The 12,815-nt window shown below is 40.4% G+C and overlaps 1 protein-coding gene and 1 non-coding gene across 14 annotated transcripts in view; both read left to right on the top strand.

Annotated features, from left to right (window-relative positions):
• The window catches only part of LOC135495399 (uncharacterized), a 94,180-nt gene that overhangs the window by 79,147 nt on the left and 2,218 nt on the right, over positions 1 to 12,815 (top strand). For 2 of the 13 annotated variants that reach the window (XM_064783980.1, XM_064783993.1), the window contains one exon: positions 7,056 to 7,118. The exons of 2 other annotated variants lie outside the window; for them this stretch is intronic. In XM_064783980.1, the coding sequence (XP_064640050.1) occupies positions 7,056 to 7,118 (63 nt within the window). Of the gene's footprint in view, positions 1 to 7,055; positions 7,119 to 7,983; positions 8,020 to 12,606; positions 12,622 to 12,815 lie in introns of all 13 variants that reach the window. 9 more of the 13 variants (XM_064783983.1, XM_064783981.1, XM_064783985.1 and 6 more) reach the window with 9 other exon arrangements.
• Trnai-uau (transfer RNA isoleucine (anticodon UAU)) lies at positions 12,312 to 12,416 on the top strand. The gene is made up of 2 exons: positions 12,312 to 12,349; positions 12,381 to 12,416. It is a non-coding gene; the product is annotated as a tRNA-Ile (tRNA).

The raw sequence follows: 12,815 nt of genomic DNA, 5'->3' as shown, positions 1-12,815 counted from the left end.
GTCATCCAACCAGAGACAGCGATAGAAACTGGACACAATGGCGGCAACCCTGACTACTCAATGGATGATTTCATCACTGCTGATGTCATCCAACCAGAGACAGCGATAGAAACTGGACACAATGGCGGCAACCCTGACTACTCAATGGGTGATTTCATCACTGCTGATGTCATCCAACCAGAGACAGTGATAGAAACTGGACACAGTGGCGGCAACCCTGACTACTCAATGGATGATTTCATCACCGCTGATGTCATCCAACCGGAGACAGCGATAGAAACTGGACACAACTACGAATCAGTGGGAGACAAAAATGGTATTTGGCTTACTTTGTGAGGTCAGAGGTTGGTAATGGATTTGATGAGGACAGGGCAACACTCAGCACCTTTTAGTTGGGTTCAGGAAATACACACACAGATTTTCATCTGCATTTAGTATCGGTTCTTCTTCATCTATCCCGACATCGCATCATTCTGTTTCATGGTTTTGCATGGGCCAGGGTTATATTCCGCTGTAGTGTGAATGTGTCATCTTGAGAATAAAGCGTTACAATCACTGTTTAGTCATGATAGACAGATTCACACTTTAACCATAGGTGATTTGACAGAGGTAATGATCGATTTTCACGTCACAGAAACTTTATTTAATAAGAGTTGAAGTTGATTATATCTGGCTGTGCGTTGATCTTCCGTCATAGCATCGGATATCTCTCCACTTATCGACAATCTAACACCCCGATATAATATTGTTTATTTGCGCCAAGCTTTTATCTGTAAACGTATCCAACTTGCAACTAATACGCATGGATTTTCTACTTGGAGACAGAGATTGTCTATGTCATAGGTAATATAGACACAAGAACGCTGGAAATTGTAGACGATGCGCTATTTTAGAAGTTTTGCTTTAGATTTCAATAAGTGCTTTAAAACATTAAATGGAATAACCGATACTTCAAACTAAAGAAAATATCAATATCATATTATATGAAATAACTGAAAAGGGAGACGTTTTTTTCCAAGGACATGCACTTAAAAAGCTACTTTTAAAGGTCTTGTACCGTGCTAAATGTGCGTGTAATTACTAAGCTCGGCGTGGCGAAACAAGCTCTTAGACTGTAACAACATCTTTCATCAATAATTGACGCAAGATATGGAACCATCTGTCTTTACCAACATTTCCGAAGTCACCAGCTTGAAACTAACAGCCCTTCAGCAAAGTTTTTAACTGATGTGGTCATGACGTCGTTAGGACGTGGTTAGTGCAGGGAGATGGCCCACACGCTACACAGCTTATCCTTACAGCTTATCCAATTCCATATTCCCTGCAAGCGAGGCGGGTCGACCAAAGCACTACGAAGTAAGTTGACGCCTCCTAGCATGTTGTCCTCACCAGTTTAGAACACAGTTTTACCCTGCCAGTTTAGTTCAAACAATTGATTTTAGTCTCTGCAGATCCCCAAAGAATATAGACAGCGATATATGAGTGGTATCCATTGCATGTCAATCTCTCTTAATCGAGAGGCCATCAAGAAGCTATTGTCATTCGCACATATCGACAGGAAATGGCCTTGCGTGTCCTCATCAAATGAAAGGTTTCACGGAGCAGCCTAACCGAGTAGTGAGGGTTGCCGCCCTATCAGTTTGATAAATGCGTTTCTTTCAAGTTTGAGTGCACTATATATCATTCTCCACAACCACGCCAACCACACTAATCACAAAACTTTATCAATTAAAATGATAACAACATAATCATTAATATATCCAAATGAAAAGTTTTTTACATTAGCAGGCCTATAATGACAGAAAGGGATATAACGAATGAGTGTCTAAAAGGAAATGAATTACTGAAGCAAAGTGGCCGACTTTCTTTTACAATGAACTTCATGAAGAAAAAACCAATACGTGCAATCACTTTCCAATGAAACTCAAAAATTGCGGCAACGCACCACTTCTCGTGTACTTCTCATGTTCCCTAGCAATACTACTTAAAAATGAACGTTAAGATCTTAACTAAGAGTCTTATGATTTAATCTTATCCGAATTTACAACCTGGGCTGCTTACTTTGAATTACTCAGAAGACCTGAGGATGTCACCGGTGAGGTTGTTGAAAAAGTCTTCTAAGGTAAATCATAAGGATCACAAAATCACAAAATGAACTTAAAATCAATCGTCTAGAGATCGGATGAAGCAGTCTGGACATTCCAAATTTGTGTTTGTAGAGAAGAAGTTGAAGCTCGAGATTGTTCCCCACCTCTCGTAAACAATACCATCATATCGCACCTGCATGCAGCAGTTCCGGCTAATGAAGTGTCTATCCCGTGTCGCCCTGGTGTAATTTATGGGTGTACCTTCAACAGGAGCCCATTCATCATCATCCAGCCAGAAGATGACAAACAAGCTTTATGGTCTGAAAATCATTTGGTTGCTTCTTGCAGCAATAACAACATGCCAAAACATCAAGTTTACTACCAAGGATGAGGAGAAGGGTATGATTTATATCAAAACTTCGAAAACTACTAACAGCTAGTGGAAAATTCGATTCTCCCATGCAAAATACATGGATCATCGTCTTCTCGTAGCACGTTAAGTTTTTGAACAGTGATGCTCTAGTCTTCTGCTATGACAAATATCTTCCTTGTGAACAGTCACTTCGAAAAGGGTTGGCTTCCCAAAAGTCACCTCGCTAGTTAAATGTCCTACAGAGATGTATTAGCAACCAATGCAAGATGACTATAATTAGTCTTTACCAATGGTAAATAGGCGTAATTGAGAGAGAAAACGTTTGCTTTCTTGTTAAAGTTAGTGCATTTCCGCGAGATAGTCAGAGAGTGCGCAGTTACAATAATTCCATGCTGTGCTATCCCCATGAGGACAGTATACCCTACGTGTTACAACTCACTTCCTCAACATTTGCGTTCAATATAACAAATCTGACCCAAACTGTCGTTTTTTATGAAGTTTTTGAACATGCTTAACCAAACAGTATCCAACTTATGTTGATTACTGATCTTAAAATATGGCTTTGAAATGTATGCAAATCTTGTTGAAGTACGTCTGTGAATGACTATTGGCTTGCGTTGTACGATGCAAAAAGCACGGAACGAGAACTGGATAACTGAATTGTAAAGTTGCATAACATTTTTTTAAAGGATTTGTGTCCAAAATCGTTTCTTACTATCAAAAATAGGGATTGTATGAGGTGTAATCCCTATAAAAAGTTATTAAGCCATCAAGCCACAATATGTCAAACAAATCACCTGCCATTTTTGAAAATGGCCTCGTTTTGACCATCAATAAGACTCCGGGTTGAGGATGTCATCAACTGAGGGGATCAAGGGATTTCCATTTAAACCTAAGGCATGATAAGGGACAGTATGCTGTCGAATGGTCACGAGGACAATCCTTCGGAAATCTTTTGTGAGAAACGGCTTTTTTATCTCAAGGAAGTGATCATTGTTGTTAGACGTCTCGTCGTTCAACTCAATAAGTGCTCAACATTTGCTTGTTCTTCTGATACACCGTCCTTTTAAGCAACATCTTTAGTACAACCAGAGGAGTAGGCATTGATCAGAGGCAGCCAACATAAATACTAACATTACCCTTTTTCTTTCCAAGGAACCGCTTTTTGAAAAAGAGTACAAATTTTATATAAAGTTATCCAACTTGAGAACTAGCATGATTATTTTACGTCCTCTACAACCCATCTAAAAGTTTTGTTTTCACTTCATTGTTTTCATCGAGTTTTAAGTCTGAATAACAAACGAACCTTGAGCCAACAAATTATTTTGTAACAAACACCTGTCCACGTCAGAGTCAAAACTCGTAAATTACATATTTATCTCCATGTCGAAGGAGCTCCTAGTCTGTGAGGATTACCCCATTAGATCTCCCCTTATATGCCACTAATCTCAATGTTACAAGCCTTTATGACACAGTAACACTCGTCTGTGAGTCTCTTTCCGACAGAAGGTACCATTTGTTGGTTTTTACGATCATCATAAATGTTACATATACGCCGAGATTTGTGGCAATCCTATGTGACTTGAATACCTATCATATTCATATCGAATCGATTGTTGGTATATTGTCGTATTGACGTATTGTCTGGCCAACTCCGGCCAGCTCATTGTAAATACTAAAACAGACTCGAAGCTGGATTGATTCAACTCACGCGGACATGGTATCGACTTAGAACAAACATGAAATGTCATTTCAATCAACCGCTGTATCGATCATAAATAGGTTGCGTTGCAAAAATTACAGTTATTGCGACTCATGTCCTGATAATACCTCTACGGGTCAGTCTTACAATATCAAAAGGTGTGTTAGAAATAAAATATCATGTAAATGTCACACTCATGGTGCCCATCATGTAATCATACAATATGTACCTCTTTCTGAACAGGCGTGGCTCAAGTGACCAAAGATAATAAATGGCATAGGTTCGACTTTTATGGCAAGCCAAGTATAGTTTCAAATATCCGTAAAGTCTTTGAAACGACAATCCATCACATGTCAACTTAGGAGTTGCGGAATCGGAAAGTTTTCCGACTTTTTTATTCAATTATAATGACAGGCAGTAGTCGTTTCAAGCTTTTTGGATCTGTTTTATAAAACAGGGTGTGACTCATCTTCTAAGATAACAACAAATGCTTAATAGTAAGGTTGCTCATTCGAGGTTTTTAAATCTAGGCCTTTCGAAGGACTGCTTCTAATTTAATATCCAATAATTTCGCTGACATTTAGGAGTATGATAAAAACCAAACATTCTCTCGCCAGTTATGATCGGGAATTGGAAACCAATATTAAGGATGTCAAAATTAGACAATTCATCTCACAACAGTTTAACCCTTGGCGAATGTTTATCTCTATCTATCCAACCATAAATACGCATACATGCACACAACGAAAATACATAATATATAAACAAAATGGTGATTTAATACCAAAGCCTGCATACCGTAACCGTAGAGCTGAAGGGACGAAGACAGAGATGGCTTGAACGCGCCGTTTCGGTTTTGGATACCGTTTTGGTTTTGGATTCCGTTTTGGTTTTGGATTCCGTTTTGATTTTGGATTCCGTTTTGGTTTTGGATTTGAGGGCCGTTTTGGTGGATTTCATGGTTGATTCCCAAGGCGTTAGTGCCGTTTTGGTGCAGAATCAACCGATGGTTTGAGGCAGCGTTAGTGCCGTTTTGGTTTTGGATTCCGTTTTGTTTTTGGATACCGTTTTGGTTTTGGATACCGTTTTGGTCTTGGATACCGTTTTGGTTTTGGATACCGTTTTGGTTTTGGATTCCGTTTTGGTCTTGGATACCGTTTTGGTTTTGGATTCCGTTTCGGTTTTGGATTCCGTTCTTGGGCTGGTTGGGCAGTTTTAACCAACCATTATAGTGAATATATTTTGCTCTGACCTTATTGATCTATTTGCGCCTGTTTCCACGATCCGTATGTCCTTCCTTCTTTTACTATCTCTAGTATTCATCGAGAGGCTTCTCCTTCTTTCTTGAGACATCTAAAAAGAGACAGCCATTAAATCTTGCATTTTAACCGAAATAGAAATGACTTTTTTTGTAGTTCTGCCTCCAAGGACCGTGGACGTGAGCGAATTCGCGGCATATGTTACAAACAATACCGGTACAGATAAACATGCATTAGCATCATCCTTTCGTTTTCATATAGGAGTAGGCCTAAGTAATTAACATATCGTTACCAATCATACCGACATGCATTAAAGGAGTAGGCCTAAGTCATTAACATATCGTGAACAATCATACCGACATGCATAATAGGAGTAGGCCTAAGTCATTAACATATCGCGAAAATCATACCGGCATGCATTATAGGAGTAGGCCTAAGTCATTAACATATCGTGACCAATCATACCGGCATGCATAATAGGAGTAGGCCTAAGTCATTAACATATCGTGACCAATCATACCGGCATGCATAATAGGAGTAGGCCTAAGTCATTAACATATCGTGACCAATCATACAGGCATGCATAATAGGAGTAGGCCTAAGTCATTAACATATCGCGACGAATCATACCGACATGCATTATAGGAGTAGGCATAAGTCATTAACATATCGTGACCAATCATACCGACATGCATAATAGGAGTAGGCCTAAGTCATTAACATATCGTGACCAATCATACCGACATGCATTATAGGAGTAGGCCTAAGTCATTAACATATCGTGACCAATCATACCGGCATGCATTATAGGAGTAGGCCTAAGTCATTAACATATCGTGACCAATCATACCAGAAACAGATACAGCTACAGATAGGGCCTACAGATACACATACACAGCATCGCGATATCTACCATAGGATTAGGAGTAGGCCTTCGTCATGTAGTCGCACAGCGCACCTGCATACGGCCCCGCATTTTTGTCTTAAGTGAACTTTTGTTAAGTAACAATATTTGTTTCTGTATTTCATCATCATACAAACCTTTTTTCTGTGAAAAAATCTCCTGTTCCGATGAAATCGATCAATTTAGGCTCTTGGCAGCCTTGGCGGCAAAGCGCGGATCGGAATGGACGCATTTGACGTTATTTGAATGTCGATTTTAGTTGTGTCACGGATGTGTTTTTCATTAAGATCAACTAAATATTTTAATGCTAAGATTACAACTGAATCAGCTTTTACTGAATAATAATTTGTGTTGACATGGTTTAATGAAGCTGGATAATCTTTTGTATTTTGTATCTTTGAAGTTTTATGCGTTAAAAGAGTTCTCCTGTCATCGATAGGCCTGTCTCCTCCGTCTCCGCCTAACCTTATATAGTTCCACCGCTTTGTCTGTCTAGGAAATGCACACTTTGACAACGGCCTGTTTACGTTTTGCCCCACAGTTCTTGTACGTTTTGCCCCACATTTCTTGTCCGATTTGCCCCACAGTTTTTGCACGATTTGCCTAACAGTTCCTGAAAGACACCTTTCTCCATCGCAAAACTGGTCATTATGACCTTGTTTGATATATTGGATGTTTGCATCGTAACAAAAGTCTTCGGATTTCATGAAATAGCTGTTTCTACCTTCAGAGGAGAAAAAGGCCGCTGCCCGGGGTGAACAGACCAAGGAGTATGCAAGCGAACTAGAGAAAGGTACCTGAGCATGGATGTGGTGGCGGTTGCACCTCGGTGGCATTGAGGCCTATCTCCACTTTAAGGATTTACCGGCGATTTACGCTCCTGGCCTTGTTGTTCAAAACAAGTTCTGTCACTAACGCTGGCGTTAACTTACTTGGCGTTAACTTACTTGGCGTTATCTGATTTAGTTTGATACATACACCAAGTAATGTTAACGCCAGCGTTAGTGACGAAACTTGTTTCGAACCACCAGGTCCAGGCCACAGGCATGGTTCATGTTTTGTGTTCAAAACAGCACGAAATATACCGTTGAAGTATTGGCAAAGTCCAATGCCTGTGATCGTACGTGATCGCCAAACGCGTCATAAAATCTTTGAGAGGAGACAGGTCATCATGATGGCTCTCACTTGGTGTGTCTAGTTCATAAACCATGTCATTATTATGTATATATGTAAAGAGCGGTGACGGTTTGTTTTGTCATGTGTAGCTTACATTAACCACTGACAGCACAGCCAATATTCCCGGGAATATTCTCCAAAAACAAGCTAGCAAAAAAGTGCCAATTGCTCATTTTTGTCAACCGCATTGTCAACGCACGCGATGAAGATTACGGTGCACTGCACCCAAACAAAACTTCTTTGCATGCGTTGGCATAAACAGATGACAAAACGCTACACTTCATGCAGAGAAAGCTCTTGCCACAAGTTGACAAAATGGAAAAGGGGGCGTGATTATGAATCTCGCTGCTGTCTTTTTTTCGTGTTTTTTTAAATTTTGTTTCAGGTGGCTTGTTTCTGGAGGTTAGCAGATGCTGGTCATTGTTTTGAACAGTTGTTGTGTAGTTTTTAAAATGAATTAATGTATATTTGGTTGTTTAAAGTTAACCGTGCCAGGAACGGCTGGCTGGAGCAGTAAGGTTCGTATGGATTTCTAACAGACTGTCTAATATACAGGGTGTCATCTGTTCATTTATTTTTTACATACTGCGTTATAACTAGGTCGTACTATAGCATTTATTGGTAGATTCTACAAAGTAGTTAGACTTCTGTAATGTGCCTTTGACATGTTTGAAAGTCTGCAACATCTCAGTTTTCAGAGAATTCAGTGCTGAACAAAACATCTCCATACATAAGTTTGTGTCGTGCAAACCAGCTCAGGCGACCGACTCAGTGCCGAGAAATGTACAAGTCCAAATAGTTTTTTCACTTGCTTTTTTTCTGCACATAATGAAGAAACATCATCAGCCAAAAAAAAATTTTGACTTTGAAACTTTTTCAGAATGTTGAACTTATGAAAAAGTTCAACAATTTTGGCGGGAAAACCTAAACGTGCATTATGTCTCCAGATTTTCAACTTCACTAACGCGACCACCCCGGTAACTCGACCATTCAACCTCAGTCCCATGAGTGGTCGTGTTACCGGAGTTCCACTGTATTTGACCATGCAGGCGTACATTATGTACAGGCGTCCTCAGCGCTAAAGAAATTCTCTGAAAACCAAGATGGTGCAGACAGTTTGATGATTGTTAGAACTTTATTTGAGCCACCGAGTGCAAAGCTATTTATGTTTGATCTTCTCAAGCTGAAGCAGATTGTTATATTTAAATCAATATGAAATGGTCCAGGGACCATGTGCTCACCTCGGGTAATGTAATGCATGTCATTTGCAGATGATACGGGAGGACAGTTTCTTGCTAGTTTCACCAGTTTTGATTCCATTGAATGATATTATTCTTCTCGGCTCAATGGCACAAAAGAAAATTACCGGTGCCATCTAAGTATAGCATTTTGGTTATAAATTTGACTGAATTTCAGGGTTATTGAAGAGTGTACATGTCACATGGAAATTGGTTGACATCCGTTCAAAGGTTTGGGAGTAATAGGACTTCGTTCGATTTTCAAGATGGCGGCCTGGCGGCCATATTTGTCTTTGGATTTGACTTAAAATTAGGGATATTGATAAGAGTATATAGATACATAATCACATGAAGTTTGGTTGCAATCCGATCATTAGTTTCGGAGTAATAGGACTTTGTTTAATTTTCAAGATGGCCACCTGGCGGCCATATTGTGTATGGATTTGACTGAAAATCGGGGATGTTGTAGAGAGTACACAGATATACAATTACATGAAATTTGGTTGCAATTCGAATTTATTTAATTTTCAAGATGGCCGCCTGGCGGCCATATTTGAAGTCCGAGCGAGACAAATTTTTGGGTAAAATACAGGGTATTGACATATGTCCATACAAGTTTAGAACCTTCTAGCTCAAATAGAAACGAAACGTGCCACCTATCGGTGAGTTAGTGAACTTTGACCTCTCTGACCATGAAAAGTGAGGTCAATTCAAAAACCCAGGTGATATGTCATTTAACCTTATTAGATACACCCACCATAAAAATTTCGTCACTCTACGTACAACCATTACCTTCAAAAAGGCAAAAAAGATATATTTCCAAGATGGCCGCCTGGAGGCCAGAAAGTAGGTCATATCGCGAAAAAGAAAAATACACCTGGGCACATTGCCCAAAGCTGCCATCACACCAAGTTTTAGCCATTTAGCCCTAGTGGTGACAAAACGTGCTCCGCTAATGGACGACGACGGAAGCCATGTTATCGTATAAGCTCCCCAGAGGTGAGCTAAAAACGAGAGACCTTGGCAACATACAATGATACCTGTAAGAATAGACGTTCGTTCTGACCAATGCTTGTTACGTAAAGTATCTGTCTAGGCCACCATGGCTATCAATGAGGATAATGCTAAATCAAACTACCAAATACATTTCTTGTGATGATTGTGAACAGTACATCTTACAAAACAAATTTGAATATATGATAGGCCCTTACTTCAAATCTTCTTAGTATCTTCCATGTATTACGTACCCAAGAAGCCATTGCCTAAAGGCCTACAGCAGAACTCTCTACTCACAATTGAGGATGATAACTGTTGGTTTCTCTCTGGAGTCCATCTTCATTCCTCTCCCTTTCAACATGACAGCATCCAGTGTAATCATTGAGTAGGCTTCAGGCCTAACGTATAAAGAATAAGCTGCACCTGCTGCATGGAACCTCCAGTTGCTGACGTAGCCTATAAAAAAACACCTGTTAGTAAGCATGTATATACTGTCCGTGATATCGCCAACGCAACGCAACGCGACACTGTAGACGCCCATAATACATGTAGCCCACAGAACATGTAGAAATAGGCTCATTCCGTGGGCTTGTCGATCTGATAATCTCTGATGTACGCTCACTTGCAAAGTTAAAATAGTCTCGAAATACAGTCTTGTATATGTGTGTTCTCATCAGATTAGAAACTTTCATCCGTGGCATTCCTTGCCCATTGGTCTCACAGCGAGTTAAATGCCAATGCATATACAGCTGAACTCTACTCACCACGATAATATATCCAATTTTTGTTTTCTTGGCGCCCTTCCTTTCCGATTCGACATGACAGCATAGGTTGAGACGAAATTCCAGCTGCATGCTTGCCTAACTCCCAAATAAAAGGCACAAGTTTAGTCGGCATGTAATGTAAGATATCGAGATAACGGAATACTATAGTAGCCCATAATCTCCCAAGCAGGTCCACTTGATGTGCAACGTAAAGAAAGTTCGACTTGGAAATGCAGTTGTCATCGGAAATGTCATTGGTGGTGCATCCCTGAACCCTAGCACATTAACCTCACAGTGAGTTAGAATGTAAATGCCAATACTACATAACAACATATCTACCGTAGGCCTACTCACCATGATTCGGAATAGATGTTTTTTTCTTGGCGTCCTTCAGATTCGACATGACCGCATAGTGAGGCTGTGTAGCCTACTATACAGCCTAAAGCCTCACAACGATATGCTGCTGCATTATTGTCACTCCCAAAATCCTTGACCTGTTGCTAACATGTCTGTGATATCGCCACGGGATACCGCAGTTAGCCTACATACACTAGTCTCCGATGCATGTTCACTTACGTGCAAAGTTAGACTCGGACCTGTAGCCCTGTATGCTCTCATTAGGAATATCATTTGACATGCATCCCTCGTGCATCGGTCTCAAGTGTCGAAAGTCTCGAAACAGACGCTAGACCTATCTACATAGTTTTCGCAGCGGTACTAGGCGGTAGTGAAATGCCAGCGTCTTCAACGCACAGACATTATATCAATAATATAAATAAACTATCCTATCCCGGTTGAGGTATAATATCAACTGACGCATTATGCACCAAGTGGTCTCAAAATCCCGTTGAAAATAGTCATTTGAAAGCAAATATCATCCTGCATTCATAAAGCCACGTCCTTCAGTCAAAACGGCCTTGAGTCGAAACGACCCCTGCATTGTAAATTCACTTTTACATGACTGAGTTGATATTACTTACATGATAGATCTTGATAGGACAGTTTGATGTATTTCATTCACGTACTGTGTCTGTAGAGACGTTGAAATCTAACTCACCAGTGGCCAAAAAATTCAATGGACTATAATCCGACAACTCCATTATATTTTCTATTCACCGTAATCAGACTATAGGGCGTAGGTCTACTCCTGTTCTGGATCGGAACCCAGGCATGCGTTCCTTCTCAGTCAGCCCTGCATACCAGAATATCAATCAAGGGGCGTGTGCACTTGTCGGTTCCTTTCAACCGACCCTCAATTTCATTCGCCACAATGAGACCGTCGAACTTGCGGTTTGGTAGGGCAATTTGTCGTAGGAAAGGCGAAGTGTTGAAGGTCTGGGTCTCTCCGCCTATTTTTCCTTGTGCGGGGAGGCCCTTTTTGAAACTGCTTCATCGGCATAGCCTATGTACTTTAATGAACCAGTGTGTCAGGGCTGCCTCAAAAACTATGCCCTGGAAATGTCACGTGGCCATGCAACCAACTTTGACACTCGGTGGCTCAACTACTGCTTGGAAACTGCACTTCACTTCCCTTAACCTTGCGCTAAAGGAAACTGATTAATTTGTAGCTTAATGCTCAGGCACTCTTATTTGCAGCGATGCCATCAGTTGGTGCTGTAATTTGTGGCCCAGTTTGATAAAGACCAGCTTTTTCAAAATGAAAATGGGAACTTTAGGGAATGAAATCGCATATCCAGCAGTATTAAATATATGATTTCTTTCACACCGTCTGGCATAAGATATTGGATTCGCGAACTGAGAGTATAATGCTGGTCTCTCCAGCTTGACTGTGATCCTTCCTGAGAATCAACTGCCCCAGTAGCACAATCGGTCAGCGCGTCGTACTTATAAGCAGTACCAGCCCACTGGGCGGGCTCAGATATGCGAAGGTTGTGAGTTCGATCCTCACCTGGGGCAGTTTTTTTCTCAAACTTTTCAACCTGAGGTTGCATGCGCTGTTTGTGGTGAATCAAAAGTTGAAATCTTTTGATGACTCATCATTTAGCGAATCCAGTATCAACTACATTTTCCTCACCTCAATATGTCTCCCACCCTTCTATTTTCAATTTGAAGTACTTCTTATCTCCTTCAACTTTAACTCTTTCAGCAGCCAAGGCAGACTGTAAGCCTCCTCTCGGTGGTGTTTGTTTTGTTTCGTGTTTTATTCATTCTCCTCGTGTTCCTCGATTACTGTTAAAATCAGCCGAACTCAAAACATATTATCCTGACTGGTTTCTGAGTGGTATTGCAGGCAATATTTGAATAACTAAATGAATGTTCTAACTTTGAGAACATCATTTTTCTTCAAATTTGAAA

Source organism: Lineus longissimus, chromosome 11 (assembly GCF_910592395.1).
Source record: "Lineus longissimus chromosome 11, tnLinLong1.2, whole genome shotgun sequence".
NCBI classification, from domain to species: Eukaryota; Metazoa; Nemertea; class Pilidiophora; order Heteronemertea; family Lineidae; genus Lineus; species Lineus longissimus.
Note: the sequence above shows the minus strand (reverse complement) of the source record. Positions and strands in the feature narration are given on the sequence as shown.